The sequence below is a fragment of the Pelodiscus sinensis genome, chromosome 4 (genome assembly GCF_049634645.1).
Source record: "Pelodiscus sinensis isolate JC-2024 chromosome 4, ASM4963464v1, whole genome shotgun sequence".
In the NCBI taxonomy this organism is placed as follows: Eukaryota; Metazoa; Chordata; order Testudines; family Trionychidae; genus Pelodiscus; species Pelodiscus sinensis.
Genome location: NC_134714.1, coordinates 118,558,384 through 118,580,718, shown reverse-complemented (window position 1 = coordinate 118,580,718; position 22,335 = coordinate 118,558,384). Strand labels below are relative to the sequence as shown.

The window sequence follows — 22,335 nt, the reverse complement described above, 5'->3', positions numbered from 1 at the left end:
GCAACTAGATCCTAGACTAGAAGAATGCCAGCCCCCAACCCCCCCTCCCCCAACCCTGAAGTCACTGTTCTGTTTTTAAGATTTATTCAAGGATGCTTTATTTCTTCCTTATTCCATCTCATTCTTTGTATTTGAAGAAATCTGCCTTAAAGATGGTCAGTCAACTCTTCAAAATTAACATCTAGCTGAAAAATAAACGTAGGACTAAAATGTCAGTGCATTGTGTGCTGGAGAATTCAATCATGTGACTCTTATTAACGCTAATGGGAATCTGCATACCACAATACACTGTAAAGGGATGGCTTGTTGTCAGGGGAGAGAAGTGTTGCCACTGTTTGGTTCATTTTAAGTTGAATGGGAAGAAGCTGCAAAGAAATATAGATATAGTTACTAGATACTGTATATAACAAGAAGTCACATATTCCTGTATGGGCTACCTGACAGCTTAATAATGAAGAAGATAAATACAGAAAAATAGGTTTCACTTATACACATTATTTTGAAATAAGTAAGTTATAGGGAGAAATCATTCCCTCACTGCATGTATTTGGTTTGATTCTAATTGTACTGGTGCTCTCTTAGTGGGCAAACTGAAAATGTGATGATGTTCTGAAAGCAAACACCTTTTGTTTTTCTCAGGGCAAAATCTGTGGTTTGTGTGGCAACTTTGACGAAAATTCCAACAATGACTTCACAACACGGGATGGGCTGCAGGTGACCAGTCCTCTGGAGTTTGGGAATTCCTGGAGATCAGCCAGTAACTGCCCTGATGTGGAGAATGAGATTGTGCCCTGCAATCTGAAACCTCACCGCAAGTCCTGGGCAGAGAAGGAATGCAGCATAATCCTGAACCAAGTCTTTAAAGTTTGTCACAACAAGGTTAGTAGAGAGATTGCCAAACTCATTCTTTCTCTCTGTAAGTGGTACAGTGCACCACAGTTTGAGGCTGCATCTAGACTGGCATGATTTTGCGCAAATACTTTTAACGGAAAAGTTTTTCTGTTAAAAGTATTTGTGCAAGAGAGCGCCTACACTGGCATGTGCTTTTGTGCAAAAGATGTGCTTTTGCGCAAAAGCATCCGTGCCAGTGTAGACACTTTCTTGCACAAGAAAGCTCCGATGGCCATTTTAGTCATCAGGCTTTCTTAAGCAAGAAATTAACAATGCTGTCTACACTGGCCCTCTTGAGCAAGAATACTTGCGCAAGAGGGATTATCCCTGAGCTGGAGCATCAGAGTATTTGCGTAAGACGCACTGATTTTGTACAGTACAACGTCAGTGTTCTTGCGCAAATAGTCACGGCCAGTGTAGACAGGTGGCAAGATTTTGCGCAGAAGCAGGTGCTTTTGCGCAAAATCTTGCCAGTCTAGATGCAGCCTGAATGTGTATAGGTTACACAGGGATTTGTTTAAAACTGAAGTATAGCATAGTAATAGCAAATACATTTATTCTGGAAACAGTTGTGTTAAGCCTCCCTTCCAAAAATTAACATATAATTGTCTAATTTTTTTTCTCCATCATCAGCTTCCAAGTTCAGATAGTTCTGTTTACCCATCAAACCATATTTTTCTAATCACCAGCTTTGTAAATTCAATTAAGTATTTGTTTTTACTTTTATGCATCAGATTTGTTGATAAAGCTTCTGGATTCATAGCTCAGGTGTCAATTTTGTTGACGATGCAGACAGCAGAATAGAATATAATTGTGCTTGGACATTGTTATTGTGGTCCTGTGTTGGGAATAATTTTTTGTCATTAAACTAAAACGATGCACAACGTAAGATATCGCCAATGCACAGTGTCACCCATTTGAAGAAAATAAGATAAAGTACTGAAAGCTTAGCCTAGTCCAGATCTGTTTCCTGAGAGACAGAGAGCAACTTCTGATCTAATAGATTTCCATCGGAGATTCCAAATTGGAAGCAGAGCTCTGGTGTTAACAACTGCCCTCTGTGCTTCCCCAACAGGTGGACCCAATTCCATTCTATGACAATTGTGTTAATGATGCCTGTTCCTGCGACACCGGGGGAGATTGCGAGTGCTTCTGTTCTGCAGTTGCTGCTTATGCCCAAGAGTGCGTAAAGCATGAAGCTTGTGTCCACTGGAGAACTCCTGATATATGCCGTGAGTAACCTTTCAGGATTTCCCACTGAATACAACTGGGTCTATCAGAACAATATCAGAAAGTCTTCAATCAGTGCAACAGTGTGTGAATTAATTCAGGGCTGTATGCTGTGGCATGCACTGGAAAGGGTTAACCATTTCAGTATGCACAGATGCTCATTCTTGTATTAAAGAGTTCAGTGTATTTAAATAGTCTTAATGGGCTGACCCTTAAATAATAATAAATGATCATTCTCACTGTGTGTGCCAACAGGTGGACTGACCTTCTCAGTATAGTTATCTAGTTGGCAAAATTTCCCAGAGTTGTTACTAGTGGCTCCCCCCTTCCACATTTTGTGTGTAGTTCCATAGCCTGTGATTAGTCAGGTAGGCCCCATTGTGTTTAAATCACACTTATAAAACCCACTGACTTCTTTTTAGGGTGTTGAATGTGCCTTTTTTCATGCAATTATTGACACCAAAGGTCAGGCAGGAATGGTGATCATTAGACAATGTGTACGAATGAATGATAGGAAACACTTCTACTAAGCTTTTCACAGTGGAGACTTGTTCTTATACATAGTATATCACTTCCCATCTCAGAAATCTTGGAAATTGTATTCCATAGCCATGTCTTAAAACAGTCCAGCAATGACCTCTTCCAAATTCGGTTTGCCATTTTTTCTGTCAGAGGCAATTCACACTTTGTAGGCCATATGGTTTGAGGAATTTGGTTTTGAATGAGTTATGTTTTGTCCTGTTCAGATTGTATTGTGCAGTGTGATGGGTATTAAGGGTGCAACCACCCCCTTCCGCCTGAAAGGGGGGTTCAGCAGACCCACCGCCTAACTAACGTCTAGGTCTTAGGGTCCTCTGTCCTTCGGGGCAGGTCCCTTGGACGTGATCTCCCTCCCCCGAGATGGGAGGAGGGGTTCGGCAAACCCGGAAATCCCCCAGACAGGGGGTGGTGTTGGGGCCCCGGACCTCGAGTCTAATCTGTACTCGGGCGGGGTCCAACAAACGTTCTCAGGATCTGGGTGGGGGTCTGGCTGACAGACGCGTCGTGAACCCCTCGGATAGGGATAGGTGCGGGAAGGGGAACCCAGGCCTGCCCTCTCCTCCGGGTCCCAGCCTGGGGCCCTAAGTGCAGGGTGCGATGCTCCCCTTGCACGTCGGACGGTGGTTACTCCCAAAACCCATCCACCCACGGGCTCCAAGGCGCACTTCCCCGGGCTGCTTCCTTTCTCCCTCCCGGGTGTTCTGGCCCGGGGAACCGCCGTGGGTCCTTATCCCTGCTCAGTTGGTCTCTGGTCCTCCTGGGCTCTCCGGTGGCCCGCGGGTCCCACGCTGCTTCCTCCAGCGCAGAGGCAGGTCCTCCCTCTCTCGGCCAGGACGGGGAAGCTTCTTTCTAGCATCCCCCCTCCGCCTCCGGTCCTACCGCTTTTCAAGCGGCCCGGGGGCAGATGCCGAGTGACAGCGCCCCGCCTCTTCCGCGTCATCCCGTGCCGTGACATCGGGCATCGCGGTGGAGGTCCTGTCCCCTGAGCCTCCCGGTGCCCGCGAGCCTGTTCGCTCCCCCAGCCTCACGCCGGGGAGCACCAGTGTAAATTGGGCCCACCTCCCGTGCGGCAGTGCTGCGCCACTTCCCCGCTCATCCCCGGCGATCGGGGCTGCTGCAGCTGGCCGCTGCGCCGGCTCACCTTCTCCTCCTCCAGGGGGGTGGGTCCTCCCCTTTGGCAGTGCGGACCCTCGCGGGTCCATCACATGCACCTAAAAACAAGGTTGGGGGTTGAAAAGTGTTTGCACTATTTCTGGGTCAAACTGATTTCATCTTATATGCACCGTTATGCCTAAGATTTTGCAGATGTCTAAAGAAGGGAAAAAAAATCTGTAACACTTCAACAGACAGCTTTAATTGCACATTGATTTTGAATAATTGTGTGACTTCAATGTGACATTTGTTTTCTGCAACAATGGTGTTAAAAGTCAAGGTGCTGAAATTTAGAGTTTCACATGGTCTGTATTCAGATTGAGTAGGGAAAAAAAATCCAGGTTCCATGCATCAAGAGAAATATAGCTGCCAGCGAAATGTTTGGGGATCATTTTGCTGGAATTGTTAGAGGCGGGATTAGGATCATCTTCCATCAGATGTTTTTTTGATCATCTTCTGTTTTCTTTTAGCAATATTTTGTGATTTCTACAACCGTTATAATGAATGTACATGGCACTACGAACCTTGTGGCCGTCATATAGCTACTTGCAGACTCCTTAGCAATGCCAACACCAACTTCCCACTGCCATATCTGGAAGGTAAGAAACTCCTAGTTATTTTTGTACTGTCTGTCATAAAGACTGAGATAAAATATTATTTGATGGAGATGGAGATATTAGCTAATAAGATCTATTGATTGCATGGCCATTCCTAAATATATACTTGTACACGAGTATTTGGTGTGGTGTAACTTAGGGTATGTCTACACAACAGGGCTAAAGTCAAATTAAGATATGCAATTTGAGCTACGTCAGTTGCGTAACTTAAGTCGAAATAGCTTAACTCGGCTTTTGGTGCTGTCTACACAGCAGGAAGTCAAAGGAAGAACACTCTTCCTCTTACTTCCCTTACTCTTTGTAAAATATGGTTTACTAGAAGTTGGAGTAAGAAGTCCTCCAGCTCGTCATTTTGAAATAATGGTTTGTAGTGTAGACATGCTCTTTGTTATTTCAAAATAACATTAGTTATTCTGAAATAACACTGCTGTGTAGACATAGCCTTACAGTTTACTGACATCAATGGGATAATTAAACATGTGCCTGAGAGTTTTCCTGAATTGTAGTAATAGATTGATCCACCATCTGCATTTATTTTTATTTTTGGTATGTCAGCTGCACACTGCCGTAACTGAGATGTTTCAGCATTTCTGCATTCTGGCAAAAAGAAACAATGGATATCTCAGACATTGCAGAATTAGTAAATGTTGCCTTCTTAATGTATGGGATCAGTGGGAAGAATCTTACTCACCATTTCTGAAAGTGCTCCTCATCCAAGTCCTGATCTAGATTAAAAGGAGACTTTTCATATCTTTAATGAGCCTTAGATTAGCCCCCGCCCCCTACTCCCCATGAGAATGTTATCACTAAGTTAAAATTAACAGTTTTTATTTGTTAACATTACAAAATACACCATTTGTGGTCAACAGGTTGCTACCCCAGATGCCCTGAAGAGAAACCCATTTATGATGAAGACCTTGGAATATGTGTAGATAGATGTCCCTGTTATGTAAATGATATTCGTTATGAACATGGTGAAAAAGTACCCTCAGATAACCCTTGCGAGGACTGGTATGTGGAAATTTCAAAATGGATGGAGAAATGCATATTTAGACCAATGCATAATTGATCAGAATGGGACTTTAGCACATGATTAAAGGCTGTTGTGAACATGTCTCATGCACCTACTGGATGTGGTTTACTGTCCCATGTAAAAGCGGCGAGGAGTCCTGTGGCACCTTGTAGTCTAACTGAAGTGTAGGAGCATAAGCTTTTGTGGGCAAAGGCCCATTTCGTCAGATGCATGTAGTGGAAATTTCCAGAGGCAGGTATAAATATGAAGGCCAGAATCAGGCTAGAGATGACGAGGTGGATCCAATCAAGGAGGATGAGGCCCACTTCTAGCAGCTGATCTGGAGGTGTGAATTCCAAGAGAGGAGAAGCTGCTTTTGTAGTTAGCAAGCCATTCTCAGTCTTTGTTTAATCCAGAGTTGATTGTGTCAAACTTGAAGATGAACTGTAGCTCAGCAGTTTCTCTTTGAAGTCTGGTCCTGAAGTTTTCTTGCTGCAGGATGGCTTCCTTTAGATCTGCAATTGTGTGTCCAGGAAGATTGAAATGTTCCCCTACAGGTTTTTGTATGTTGCCATTCCTAATATCTGATTTGTGTCCATTGATTCTTTTACGTAGGGACTGTCCAGTTTGGCCATTGTATATAGCAGTTGGGCATTGTTGGCACATATTACATTAGTAGATGTGCAGGAGAATGAACCAGTGACAGTATGGCTGATCTAGTTAGGTCCTGTGATGGTGTTGCTGGTGTATATATGTGGGAAGAGTTGGCACCGAGGTTTGTTGCCAGGATTGGTTCCTGAGTTAGAGTTATTATGGTGCGGTGTGTAGTTGCTGGTGAGAATATGCTTCAGGTTGGCGGGTTGTTCCATTTGCATTTGGAGAGAAAGATGATATATTTTTGTACTTGTGCAAGTTTCTTCATGAGGTTGATAGATTTCCACTCTATACGGCTAAATGCAGTGCCTTGCATGGTGTCAAATATCAGAGGGGTAGCTGTGTTAATCTGAATCTGCAAAAGCAGCGAGGAGTATACTTCAGTAAGTCTATAAGGTGCCACAGGACTCCTCGCCGCTTTTGCAGATTTAGACTAACACGGCTACCCCTCTGATACTTGTCCCATGTAGTGGGACTTAGACCACTTGTAGACAGAATGAATGAATTTCCTCTGCAGCCTTAGCTGAGAGCCAGTTTGTTTTTAGCTCAAGCTATAGAGAGGCTCATGCACTAAGCCTCAAAGGCCCCTGGTTTGGTTCTGCCTGTTGGCGTTACAAGGAAACCATGCTCTCATGTTTTCCTGAATGAAGGCTGTGATATTAAAGATTGCCTCCAGGTACCTCAATATGAATTGGCCTTGCTCCATATAAATTAGTGGTGGAATGCTGATTTACCCCAGATGAAGATCAAACCTTACAAAAATGGTAGGTGAGAGGAATACCATAATCAGAAAGAGCAGTTGAATTTTAAAGGGACACAATCCATTTCAGCTCTTACTTCTGTGTATTTTTTTAACCTACAGTTGTTAAAAGTAATTCCAAAGCTTGCTATAACTGGGAGAAATTAGAGACATAAACATATCTATATTTTTAAATTTAATCACATTGTGAAATTAACAGGACATGGTATTTAGTCATTTGTAATGATTCACTAGTCAGTTGCACTTTTTGATCACATACGTCTTTCATGGAAGAGCAGTGGCTATAAAACTGCAAAAATTGACATAACAACTCAAGAACATCCATAGTGCCATGAAACTATGTTTAACCCATATTTGGAAACTGACTGTTGATTTCAAGTTGATGTTGGCCCATTAATAAATACTTTGCCAATGACATTAAATATTACTTTTTAAAATGTCATATCTAGGATTTACAGCAGCCCTTACACCAGTGGTCCCCAACCTTCTGGGGCTGTCAGGCGCTCGAGGGCTGAGCCACACACCCGCCGGGCACCCAGGGGCGGGGCTGCGCACGCGCCCGGGGGCAGGGCCACCCCTACACTGCTTGTCCAGTGCCAGTGCCACCCACACGCTGCACTCCCGGGGCTGGCGCCGCTCCTGTGCCACATGCCCAGGAGCCGGCATCACACACGCGCTGCGCGCCTGGGGCCTGCGCCGCTCGTGCGCTGCATGCCCAGGGCCGGCACATCCCATGCACTGCGCGCCCGGGGGTAGGACCGCCCATGTGCTGTGCGCCCGGGGTTGGCACCACCGCTGTGCTGCATACCCGGGGTCAGCGGCACGCCTGTGCCATGCGCCCAGGGGCTGGCACTGCCCATATGCTGTGTGACTGGTGCTGTCACAGCCTTTGCCCTGTGCACCCGGGGCTGGGGCTGCCCATATGCCGAGTACCCAGTGCCGGTGCCACACATTCACCGCACACCTGGGGCCGGCACCGCTCCTGTGCCACACGCCTAGGAGCCAGCAGCACCTGTACACTGCATGCCTAGAGCTGGCACAGCCCTTGCGCCATGCACCCAGGGGCGGGGCCACCCATATGCTGCATGCCCAGGGACCAGCACCACCCATGCCACACGTGCATTGGGGCAGGACTGGCCCCAATCACTTGGCGGGCGCACAGAAATGGCCCGGCGGGCGCCATGGTGCCCGCGGGCACCCCGTTGGGGACCACTGCCTTACACTGTTCTAAGCTGTGCCAGATAGAACCAGATAGGGGATCTCTGGAGCATAACGATCTCTGGTCATATTCCCTCATATTCTCTGCTTTTCTCAGTATAACCCAGATCAGTAATTGGGTGAGATATAAAGTTGCTATGCAGTGGAGATGGAGCAAAATGATTTAAGGAAGCATTAGCTATCATTCATATTATACTGTATTTTCCCTGCTCCTGGTGGAAGATAATTAATTGTCTCTAGAAGGAATGTTTGGAGGATGGAAAGCTGGTTGTTGTGTTAAGAGAAAATAACAATTGTCAATACTGGAGCAAATAACAGTCAAAATATATATATACATTCTCATGAGGTGAAGTTTGACTGATAAAATTGTTTGTTTGTGTTTGCACTCTTAGCCCCTGCAAATAGTATGCAATAAATTAATTGTAAAGTTTCATGAGAAATTACTGCAGTGGCTGCTATTGGTTTGTAAAAATGTTCATTTTGACTCATTTTTTTTCTTTTAGTATCTGTATCTCAGGAAGAAATGTGACATGCACTCTTAAATCAGGTAAATTTAATTTTATTCTTTCTGCACCCTGAAAAGGGGAAGAAAAGGACTATTTCCTCTCTTCCATCTGTCTCCAGAGGAGATTTAAGAATGATTTTGAACGATTCTTTGCAGCTCTAGTCAGGATTGCACCAAAGAAAAATTGGGTGTCACTTTGTAACCTCATAGACATTGCTCACGCACCTAAAGATACAGCAAAATGGTGAAATAGGCTGAGTTAAGATAAAGTGTAAAAACTTGTCTTTTCTTTCGGTGTTGTTAGTAGAATGGCCCTACCCCAATATCCTAAATATTAGTTTAAGCCAATTGACCCTCTGGAACATGAAGTTTTCATAGCAGATTATTTATTATAGTACATAATTTAATGTGCTAGGAAATATTTAAGTTATCCTGCTCCCAAATGAAATTTCTATTCTTGTTAATTAGTGTATGTACTTCACCTACATAGTGCTTTATTAGAAATGACTTAGTTCCTGGCTCATTGTAAACATGAATGAGATGTTCATGGTTTCATTGTAAACATGAATGAAATTTTCATGGTTTAAGTACAGGTGGAGCTCTTGTAGGTGCACCTCTCATACACTCAAACACTGATATTACCATAGACACTTTCACCAATGTATTGGCATGTTGTTGTCCTTGATGAATTTTTAGAAAAAGAACTTCTTAATTAAAAAACAACAAATGGTCTGGTAGCACTTTATAGACTAACAAAATATGTAGATGGTATCGTGAGTTTTCGTGGGCACAGCCCACTTCTTCAGATGACCCACGAAAGCTCATGATACCATTGACATGTTTTGTTAATCTATAAAGTGCTACCAGACCATTTGTTGTTCTTTTCTGTAACAGACTAACTCAGCTACCCCCTGAATCTTCATAATTAAACTATTTCTTCCAGGCTGCCACTCAACCACCACTCCGCCTTCAACTACCACCCCACCCACTACTACCACTACAACTACAACTACAACTACAACTACAACTACCAGTGTGTCAACATCAACCACCCCAACAGGTAAGAATTTTACATTAACTAAAAGCTATAGACAGAACTGCCTTTGCAACAGAGATTCACTGAATATATTCAACATTTTTTAGCCTTCTGTCACAAAATTCAATGACACATGGCATTATTTTTGAATAAAATCACTCTTTTCCAAGACATCTTTTCCACGTCCTAATTTAAATTCACTTGACATTCAGTATATACTGAATGCCAATTGATTTTGAACATGTACTTTTGAGGTTTAACAATAAAATAATAGATACATATATTTGGAGCAAATCCTGGCCCTCATTTACACAGGAGGAAAGGGTATGTTTAAATCTTGTTCCTATCCAAACTGATTCCATACATGCCCTAACAAGTCTCAGAAGGCTGAAACTGTAATTAAAGAATATATAGAGCATCTCTGTGACTTCTTTTTCAGCAGGTGATACCAAGCCATTCATGGACTAAAGAGTGAATGTAATTACACATTCAGCATCCCTACCATGTGGCTGTCTTTCCTGCTATGTCTCTTCCACAGTTAAGATTTGGACTTGCTGCTTCCCGGAATATACATACAATTATTACATTTGTATGTGTTTTGTAATACTGGTCAAGTTCCAATTTGAATGCACTTCCAATGGTTTTTCTCCTGAAGGAAAATGTTTTATGGAGAGATTTCATAGACTTTTGGCTTCTCGTAACTGTTTATAATTATTTTTGTGAATGGCTTGATGATGCTGAACCAAGAAAATGTTCCTGAAGCTCTTAGGATTGTAAAGTGATGCTTATTATTTTTCCATTGCAGTTTCCACCACAACCTCTTCACCTGCAACAAGTAAGTTTCTTAAAAAGTAAAATCATCTTTGTGACTATGGAAGGAAGAAAACAAGGGAAAAGGAAGAAAAAGAGAAAGCCAGGCAGTAAAAAAATTACATTTTCATTTAGACAAATTATTACCTCAGAAAATTATGTATGGGTATATCTACACTGCATTTTGCTCTCGAGAGAAGAATGCCAAGTAAGCATATAGGAGTTGCAAATGAAGAGGGGATTTAAATATCCCATGCTTCATTTGCATACTCTCGCCTGCACGCTGTTTCAAAACACAGCTGTTTCAAAAGTGAAAGTGAGCTCCAGGCTACATTAGCTCGAAACAAACCCCTTGGTTTGAACTAACATTACTTTTGTAACGTTACAAAAAATGAGGAGTAACGTTAGTTCGAACCAAGGGGTTTGTTTCAAACTAACACGGCCCAGAGCGCACTTTCACTTTTGAAACAACTGTGTTTCAAAACAGCGCGCAGGTGAGAGTATGCAAATGAAACGTGGGATATATAAATCACTGCTTCATTTGCAACTCTGGTATGCCTACTTTGCAGTCTTCTCTTGAGAGAAGACTGTTCTGTAGACATACTCTATGTGTGTGTAGGAGGCGGTGTATTTAGTTACTACCATTGCATTTGTGTTATAATAATTTGGATATTTACATCTACTCTCCTTTCCCCTTTGTATCATTTCCATCAATATAATTACACATTCTATTACAAGAAGTATTGATTCCATACAAGCATGAATATATATTTGTTTGAATCTCCAAAACAGAGAGAAATAAGCTGCCTTTATTTCCAGTAGTTTTCTGGCACCTTAGAGGCGCACATATATATATATGTATGTACACACATTCATGTGTGCACACACAAACACACACGCACAGACACAGAGTATCATGAGCTTATATATATATGTTTCTAAGGTGTCACAGGGGATAACTCAGTGCATTAAAATTACAGACTAACTTGGCTACCCCTCTGAGACCTAATTGACAGTATTTACATGGCACAGCAGTTGGAGTCTGAAGCTCAAGAATGCAATATTTCATGTGCTCCATAGGTTCTTCTATGTCCTAGTGACCGATTACCTCAGGATACTGTCTCTTTGCCCAGTGAGCCACTACAGGCATCTTTTTGGGAATTAAATACTGTTTATGGATACTTTGAGGTCTTTATACTGTACTAGTTAATTAATTGTAGCAATAAAAGCACTTAGGTACAAGTGTCCGGAAAAGCATAAGAGGCTATCAGATAATGCAGGGAGTGCCTGCTCATCTTGTTCCCTCTTCTATGTTATTCTCACATGTAACTACTGTTCATGCTACATTCTTTTCTGTGCATAAGAAACACTAATTTAGCACATTCAGAGCCTGATTCGGATCATGCTGTTTTTCACCATTGACTTGAACTGAAGCACTTAACAATTTTAACTGGTGTAGATTAGCTCCTAACCCTGCTCTCATTCCAAATTGCTGTAGGTTTCACTAATTATTTGTTTTGGACCAATGTGCACCCAGTGTGTCACTCTTAGCACCACTTACATCACTATTATGTCATGCATGTTTCTGCTCTTTCTAAAATAGTCATTCCATTGTTCTCTTGCAGCACCATGCACTCCTAACCCTGTAACTGTGTGTTCCTGGTCTGATTGGATTGATGTGAGTTACCCAGATTTTTTCATAAACCCGGGTGATTATGAAACCTATGAAAACATAAGAAAATGGAACGACTCAGCGATATGTGACCAGCCAATTGATATAGAATGCAGAGCTGAGAAATATCCTGACTTACCAATTGAAGATTTAGGACAAATAGTGAAATGCGATGTTTCTACTGGGCTTGTCTGTAACAATAAAGACCAAACGCCAGGACCCTTCATGCCAGTATCTAAGTGTCTCAATTATGAGATCCGCGTTAACTGCTGCAAAGACATATGTGAACCTACTACTACAACAACGACAATTTCCACCACCACCACAGAAACGACCACGTCAAAGACAACACCTACCACAACCTCCACTACGACAGAAACAAGTACACCATCAACAACAACACCTACAACGACCTCCACCACCACTACCGAAACAACTACCCCATCGACAACAACACCTACCACCACCTCCTCCACCACCATAGAAACAAGTACCCCATCGACAACAACACCTACCACCACCTCCACCACCACAGAAACAAGTACCCCATCGACAACAACACCTACTACCACCACCACCACTACAGCAACAACCAGCCCTTCGACAACAACACCTACCACCACCACCACAGTGACGACTACTCCAAGTAAGTGGTTTACAGAAAGGTTGCATAGACCTTTGGTGCCTCATGACCATTTATAGCTATGCTTTTGCATGTTTTGTTCATGGTGAAGTAAGACATTTTTTAAATGTTAACAGTTGCCCTAATCTGCATTAAGGGAAACATCAGACATTGGTCTGACTGCCCCTGATTTGCATGGGAATAAGAAGACTATTAAGTTCCTTATTCCTGGATAAGGAGTCCCACCAAACATGTGTCCCACCAAACCTCAGGATGCTGAAACTGGTATTAAGGAGTTGGCAGAGGGACTGCTCTGTAGGCAGGTGATACTGAGCTGCTCATGGATCTAAGGAGTTAATCTTAAACACTCCATTTTTCTGCCCTAGACTGGTCTTCTGACTATTGTGACAATGACTCTTCCACATGTAAGTCTTGAGTGGGAGGAGTGATTACGGCATCCATGCACAGGCATAATATTTATCATATTTGCATGTATTCCTTGATATATGCAAACCTGCTTCCACCAGAGGGGATTTTTAGAGGACTGAGTGACTATATTTTCAGCATTTCTCTGGCATAGCAGTTGTAGACCAAGATTTCAATATCTCATTGTGCCTCCCGGTTTCTTCTCTGTCCTTGTGATGAATTACCTCAGAATCCTTTTTCTTTGTCCCGTGACCAGCTGCTGGTCTGCATTTGGCCATGAAACACGGCTCTATAGCTGCTTTGTTCTGTGTCTTTATGCTATATAATACTCATTAATTTGTTGTAGCAATAATAAACTTAAGTGTAAATGGCTGGAAAAGCAATTAACAGGAGGCTGTGAGATAAAGTAGAGTGTCTGCTCAATCTTGTTCCCTATTCCATGTTATTCTCACATGAAACTACTGTTCATGCTCCATTCTTTTCTGTGCATAAGAAACACCAATTTAGCACATTCAGAGCCTGATTCAGATCATGCTGTTTTTCACTGAAGCACTTAACAATTTCAATTGGTGTAGATTAGCTCATAACCCTGCTCTCATTCCAAATTGTTGTAGGTTGCACTAATTATTTGTTTTGGAGCAATGTGCATCCAGTGAGTCATTTTTAGCACCACTAACATCACTATTATGTCATGCATGTTTCTTTTCTTTCTAAAATCATCATTCCATTGTTCTCTTGCAGCACCATGCACTCCTAACCCTGTAACTGTGTGTTCCTGGTCTGACTGGATTGATGTGAGTTACCCAGATTTTGCCACACACCCGGGTGATTATGAAACCTATGAAAACATAAGAAAATGGAACGACTCAGCGATATGTGACCAGCCAATAGATATAGAATGCAGAGCTGAGAAATATCCTGACTTACCAATTGAAGATTTAGGACAAATAGTGAATTGCGATGTTTCCACTGGGCTTGTCTGCAATAATAAAGACCAAAAGCCAGGACCCATAGTGTCATTTCCTATTTGTCTCAATTATGAGATCCGCGTTAACTGCTGCTCAGTCATATGTGGAACTACTTCTCAAACAACAACAACTTCCGTCACCACCACAGCAACAACCACGCCAAAGACAACAACACCTACCACCACCACCACCACCACCACAGAAACAACTACACCTACCACCACCACTACCACTACTACCACAACCACTAAAACAACTACTCCATCAACAACACCTACCACCATCTCCACCACCACAGAAACAAGTACCCCATCGACAACAACACCTACCACCACTAGCAGCACCACCACCACCACCACCACTGAAACCACTACCCCCAAGACAACGACACCTACCAGCACCACCACAGTGACGATTACTCCAAGTAAGTGGTTTACAGAAAGATTGCATAGACCTTTGGTGCCTCATGACCATTTATAGCTATGCTTTTGCATGTTTTTTCATGGTGAAGTAAGACATTTTTTAAATGCTAACAGTTGCTCTAATCTGCAATAAGGGAAACATCAGGCATTGGTCTGACTGATGTTCCCACCATGATTAAAATGTTTGTGAATGTCACAGCTGGGACTATGAAGCAAGTTTTATAAATCTTTAAGGGGCTGTTGCACTGATGGAAGGTGCCCTTAGCATCTTGGAAACAAATCTAGAACTGAATATGTCTGGGATTTTAACTACTGTTTTAATTTCTCTGGAACTCTTAAACTGATGTTTCTTTTTTCTCTATTACATGTACCATAACTCCAACAAGTAAGTTTCTTGATAAGGAAACTCCTTGTTGTATAACATGGTTGGTAGAAAACAAAGGAAAATGTAGAAAAAGAAGAAAGCCAGGGAGGAAAAATACATTTTCACTTTAGAATGGTAAAAGAATATGTGTGAGCATGGGTGTATTTCACCTCTGGATTTTATGAATTGAGTGGCAAAAGAAAAATTCTTTCCAGTCGGACAGTTTCAAACCCGTGTAACCAGGTATAACTCCCATAAAAATCTCTAGGTCTTTATCAAGGCTTTTTCCCCACTCTGGCACAATAAATGCAGAAGCAGGAGCCTGCAAAAGAACCCCAAAACCTGATCTTTCCATGCTTTGGTATAAAGCTTCCCCCCAAAATCTTAAAGCTCTAGATTTTGGGGATAAATATTCCACTGCCACCATCCAAGTAATAAAGAAACCAGAGAGAGACTACTTGGGAAGTGTTGGACCCCAAAAGTAAAACCAGAAAATTAAAATTAACCAATACCAGGTTAATAAAAAGGAAAGAGAAAAAATTTGTATTATCACCACAATACACCTGTTACAAGCATAATGACTAGCTGGAAATGTCACCAGTTAATAAACTCATGGGGGGACCCTATGGGCCAAGAGCTTAGTTACAAAGGAGAGGAAACCCCATTTTTAAATGCACAGACATCAGATTCCCATTCCCAAACCATAAAACAATAAAACCTTAAGGATTTATCTAAATTTTACTCTACTTACAGATAGCGAAGAGTCTTTTCTTGGAGGGAGACTAAGGGTGTGTCTGGACCACAAGGTTTTGTCGACAAAACTATACCTTCATCTCCATTACTGCTGAGTTCTGTCGACAGAAAGTTGACAGAACGTGGCAGTTTTGTCAACGGCAGTAAACCTCATTCTACAAGGAATAACGCCTTTTCTCGACAGTCCTATGTCAAAAAAAGACGCTATTGCATCCACACTGTGCTTTTTCAAAAGAGAGCATCTAGTCTCTCTGCTGAAAAAGCAGCTTGCTTTGTCGACAGAACTGGCTGTAGTCTAGACGCTATTTGTCGACAAAGTCTCTGTCGACAGTATGGATATGTCTAGACTGAGTCCCTCTGTTGGCAGAGGGATGCAGATTAGGCTGGTTGACATTGCAAATGAAGCGGGGATTTAAATATCCCATGCCTAATTTGCATGAAAATTGCCACTGTTTTTACCGACTCAGCACTTTGTTGGGGAAAAGCGGCAGTCTAGAGGGAGATCTGTAAAGAAAGCAAGCCTTTTTTGCCAGATCCCTTTTGCCTCCTGCAAGGAGTGCCCATCAGTACATTTACCACCATCCCTCCAACCCTCCTGTCACAATTACCACTGAGCCTCCAAGCACACTAACCAATTCCCACACTTACAACCAACCCACAAACCCACGAACACAACTATCATTAAGTCTCCAATCCCCATAGCCAGAAGCACAACTTCCTTCAAACCCCTATACCCACCACTACAGTGAGCACTGAGCCCGCAATCCCCCCAACTAATGCCAAATCTTCAGTCCTCATCCTAAGCACAGCTGCCATAACACCACCAACTGCTATCAGCACTGGGCCCCCAACACCCATTCCAATCGCTGTCCTGACAACTACCAATACTAAGCATCCAACATTCACTTCAATCCCATCACCAACAACTACTTCAACTAGCACCACTAAGCCTTCAACCATTACAAAGGGAACCATGCCAATATTGACTCCTACAACAGGAATCATAATCAGACTTCAATAGGTATGACATTGAAGAATAACTGCCCATGGTTAATAATAACAATAACAGTCTTTAAGTTATGTGATTCTTATTAACCAAAGGTAAACATCAATAAAATTAAGATATAATAATGTGGACATGGAAGCTATAAACAGAACGGTCCTAATAGCAGAGATTTATAAAATAATATGAAAGAATAAAATAATAGTGGCCATTATTTTCACTAGGAACATATCCTGCCCCTGATTTACACGGGAATACGAAGACTGTTAAGTTCCTTATTCCTGGATAAGGAGTCCCACCAAACATGTGTCCCACCAAACCTCAGGATGCTGAAACTGGTATTAAGGAGTGGGCAGAGGGACTGCTCTGTAGGCAGGTGATACTGAGCTGCTTGTGGGCTAAGGAGTTAGTGTTAATTAAATACTCTGTTTTCCTGCCCTAGACTGGTCTTCTGATTATTGTGACAATGACTCTCCCACATGTAAGTCTTGAGTGGGCGGAGTGATTATTGCATCCTTACACAGGCATAATATTTATCATATTTGCATGTATTCCTTGATATATGCAACCCTTGCTTCCACCAGTCCTAGAGGGGATTTTCAGAGGACTGAGTGACTATAATTTCAGCATTTCTCTGGCATAGCAGTTGTAGACCAAGACTCAGGATTTCAATATCTCGTTGTGCCTCCCGGTTTCTTCTCTGTCCTTGTGATGAATTACCTCAGAATCCTTTTTCTTTGTCCCGTGACCAGCTGCTGGTCTGCATTTGGCCATGAAACACGGCTCTATAGCTGCTTTGTTCTGTGTCTTTATGCTATATAATACTCATTAATTTGTTGTAGCGATAATAAACTTAGGTGCAAATGGCTGGAAAAGCAATTAACAGGAGGCTATGAGATAAAGTAGAGAGTGAGATAAAGTAGAGAGTGTCTGCTCAATCTTGTTCCCCCTTTCATGTTTTTCTCACATGTAACTACTGTTCATGCTACATTCTTTTCTGTGCATAAGAAACAACAATTTAGCACATTCAGAGCCTGATTCGGATCATGCTGTTTTTCACCATTGACTTGAACTGAAGCACTTAACAATTTCAACTGGTGCAGAGTAGCTCATAACCATGCTCTCATTCCAAATTGTTGTAGGTTGCACTAATTATTTGGTTTGGAGCAATGTGCATCCAGTGTGTCATTTTTAGCACCACTAACATAACTATTATGTCATGCATGTTTCTGTTCTTTCTAAAATTGTCATTCCATTGTTCTCTTGCAGCACCATGCACTCCTAACCCTGTAACTGTGTGTTCCTGGTCTGACTGGATTGATGTGAGTTACCCAGATATTTTCATAAACCCGGGTGATTATGAAACCTATGAAAACATAAGAAAATGGAACGACTCAGCGATATGTGACCAGCCAATAGATATAGAATGCAGAGCTGAGAAATATCCTGACTTACCAATTGAAGATTTAGGACAAATAGTGAAATGCGATGTTTCCACTGGGCTTGTCTGTAACAATAAAGACCAAATGCCAGGAACCTTAATGCCAATATCTAAGTGTCTCAATTATGAGATCCGCGTTAACTGCTGCAAAGTCATATGTGAACCTACTACTACAACAATGACAGCTTCTACCACCACCACAGAAACGACCACATCAAAGACAACAACACCTACCACCACCGCCACAACGACAGAAACAACTACCCCATCAACAACAACACCTACCACCACCACTACCACTGAAACACCTACCCCATCAACAACATCACCTACCACCAGCACTACAACCAACACCGAAACACCCACTCCATCGACAACAACACCTACCACCACCGCCACTGAAACACCCACTCCATCGACAACAACACCTACCACCACAACCACCACTGAAACACCCACTCCATCGACAACAACATCTACCACCATCACCACCACTACCACCACAACACCCACTCCATCAACAACAAAACCTACCACCATCACCACCACTACCACCACAACACCCACTCCATCGACAACAACACCTACCACCACCACCGAAACACCCAGTCCATCGACAACAACACCTACCACCACCACCACCACCACCGAAACACCCACTCCATCAATAACAACACCTACCACCACCACCACCACCACCACCGAAACACCCACTCCATCGACAACAACACCTACCACCACCACCGAAACACCCAGTCCATCGACAACAACACCTACCACCACCACCACCACCACCGAAACACCCAGTCCATCGACAACAACACCTACCACCACCACCACCACCGAAACACCCACTCCATCGACAACAACACCTACCACCACCACCACCACCACCGAAACTCCCAGTCCATCGACAACAACACCTACCACCACCACCACCGAAACACCCACTCCATCGACAACAACACCTATCACCACCACCACCGAAACACCCACTCCATCGACAACAACACCTATCACCACCACCACCGAAACACCCACCCCATCGACACCAACATATACCACTACCACCACTGAAACACCCACTCCATCGACAACAACACCTACCACCACCACCACCACCACCACCACCGAAACACCCACTCCATCAACAACAACACCTACCACCACCACCACCGAAACACCCACCCCATCTACAACAACATCTACCACTACCACCACCGAAATACCCACTCCATCGACACCAAGATCTACCACTACCACCACCGAAACTCCCACTCCATCAATAACAACACCTACCACAACTACCACCGAAACACCCACTCCATCAACAACAACGCCTACCACCACCACTACCACCACCACCACCGAAACACCCACTCCATCGACAACAACACCTACCACCACCACCACCACCGAAACACCCACTCCATCAACAACAACACCTACCACCACCACCACCACCGAAACACCCACTTCATCGACAACTACCACCACCACCACCGAAACACCCACTCCATCGACAACAACGCCTCCCATCACTACCACCACCACCGAAACACCCACTCCATCGACAACAACGCCTCCCATCACTACCACCACCACCGAAACACCCACTCCATCAACCACCACACCTTCCACCACCACCACCGAAACTCCCACTCCATCGACACCAACATCTACCACTACCACCACCGAAACTCCCACTCCATCAACAACAACACCTACCACAACTACCACCGAAACACCCACTCCATCAACAACAACACCTACCACCACCACCACCGAAACACCCACCCCATCTACACCAACATCTACCACTACCACCACTGAAACACCCACTCCATCGAGACCAACATCTACCACTACCACCACCGAAACTCCCACTCCATCAATAACAACACCTACCACAACTACTACCGAAACACCAACTCCATCAACAACAACGCCTACCACCACCACCACTGAAACACCCACTCCATCGACAACAACACCTACCACCACCACCACCGAAACACCCACTCCATCAACAACAACACCTACCACCACCACCGTAACACCCACTCCATCGACAACCACGCCTCCCATCACTACCACCACCACTGAAACACCCACTCCATCAACATCCACACTTACCACCACCACCACCACCGAAACACCCACTCCATCGACACCAACATCTACCACTACCACCACCGAAACTCCCACTCCATCAACAACAACACCTACCACAACTACCACTGAAACACCCACTCCATCAACAACAACGCCTACCACCACCACCACCACCACCACCGAAACACCCACTCCATCGACAACAACACCTACCACCACCACCACCACCGAAACACCCACTCCATCAACAACAACACCTACCACCACCACCACCACCGAAACACCCACTTCATCGACAACTACCACCACCACCACCGAAACACCCACTCCATCGACAACAACGCCTCCCATCACTACCACCACCACCGAAACACCCACTCCATCGACAACAACGCCTCCCATCACTACCACCACCACCGAAACACCCACTCCATCAACCACCACACCTTCCACCACCACCACCGAAACTCCCACTCCATCGACACCAACATCTACCACTACCACCACCGAAACTCCCACTCCATCAACAACAACACCTACCACAACTACCACCGAAACACCCACTCCATCAACAACAACACCTACCACCACCACCACCGAAACACCCACCCCATCTACACCAACATCTACCACTACCACCACTGAAACACCCACTCCATCGAGACCAACATCTACCACTACCACCACCGAAACTCCCACTCCATCAATAACAACACCTACCACAACTACTACCGAAACACCAACTCCATCAACAACAACGCCTACCACCACCACCACTGAAACACCCACTCCATCGACAACAACACCTACCACCACCACCACCACCACCGAAACACCCACTCCATCGACAACAACTACCACCACCACCACCGAAACACCCACTCCATCAACAACCACACCTACCATCACCACCACCACCGTAACACCCACTCCAATGACAACAACGCCTCCCATCACTACCACCACCACTGAAACACCCACTCCATCAACCACCACACCTTCCACCACCACCACCACTGAAACACCCACTCCATCGACAACAACACCTACCATCACCACCACCACCACCACTGAAACAACTACGCCATCTACAGCAACATCTACCACTGCAGAAACAACTAGCTCATGGACAACAACACCTACCACCACCACAACAACAACTACTTCAGGTAAGTTGTTTAAAGAATGATTGCATAGAAATTGCATAGATATGGCCTGGCTATGACTGTTTATATCTATGGTTTTTCATGGGTTTATCATGCTGAAGTAGAAAAGAATTTAAACACTAGAAGTTGCTTTAAACTGCAAAGGGAGAACCTCAGGCACTGGTGTTACTGTTGTTCTCATCGTCAGGGCTTGACAAACAATGTAATCTACTTGCCTGTGGCGAGTAGATTACACCCAGGAAGAGCCGGTGCAGAGCGATCTGCGCATGCGCAGAACGATCTGCGCATGTGCAGTGTGCAGAACTGTGCAGCTGCCGCGTGGCTGGCGAGTGGGACTCGCCACCGCTCGGCGAGCCCTGCTCATCGTGATGAAAATGTTTCTGCATTCAATGGTCATAGCTGGGAATATGAAAGAAGTGTGATAATTGGCTGGTGCACTGAATGAAGGCAACTCTAGTGTCTTGAACACAAATCTTGAACTGAATATTGCCGCTATTTTAACTTCTGTTTTCATTTAATTGGAACTCTTATAGTGATATTCTTATTTCTCCATCGCAGTTATCACCACAATCTTTTCAACCTTTTCAAGTAACAAAAGCTTCAGAAGGGTAGCCGAGTTAGTTTATTACTGGAAAAACTTAAAAACAATGAATAGTCTTGTAGTACCTTAGGCAGGGAAAAGGAAAGGGGAAAAGAGAAAAAAGTAGTGATTTAGGTTGTTCTTATCTGCAGCTGGTAAGTTGAACAATCTAATTCACTACTTTTTTTCTTTCCTCCCCTCCTTTTCCCGAATTCTCCTCCTTCCCTTATTTATTCTTTGAGCTGTACTTTTAATACTCTAGTCATTAGAAGAAGTGGGCTCTACACACAAAAGTTCATGATATCATCTACATGTTTATTCTTTAACATGCTACTAGACTATTCATTATTTTTTAAGCTTTTCAAGTAAATTTCTTAA

General features: G+C 43.6%; 1 protein-coding gene across 1 annotated transcript in view; it reads left to right on the top strand.

The window, feature by feature from the left end:
• LOC102456400 (mucin-2) overlaps nt 1–22,335 on the top strand; it is a 71,725-nt gene that overhangs the window by 29,385 nt on the left and 20,005 nt on the right. Inside the window, exons 23-34 of the mRNA XM_075928793.1 lie at nt 640–879; nt 1,967–2,123; nt 4,284–4,412; nt 5,300–5,441; nt 8,578–8,621; nt 9,523–9,639; nt 10,421–10,450; nt 12,051–12,743; nt 13,887–14,537; nt 17,925–18,688; nt 18,920–20,043; nt 21,911–21,965. Coding sequence (XP_075784908.1) covers nt 640–879; nt 1,967–2,123; nt 4,284–4,412; nt 5,300–5,441; nt 8,578–8,621; nt 9,523–9,639; nt 10,421–10,450; nt 12,051–12,743; nt 13,887–14,537; nt 17,925–18,688; nt 18,920–20,043; nt 21,911–21,965 — 4,146 coding nt within the window. The remainder of the gene's footprint in view (nt 1–639; nt 880–1,966; nt 2,124–4,283; nt 4,413–5,299; nt 5,442–8,577; nt 8,622–9,522; nt 9,640–10,420; nt 10,451–12,050; nt 12,744–13,886; nt 14,538–17,924; nt 18,689–18,919; nt 20,044–21,910; nt 21,966–22,335) is intronic.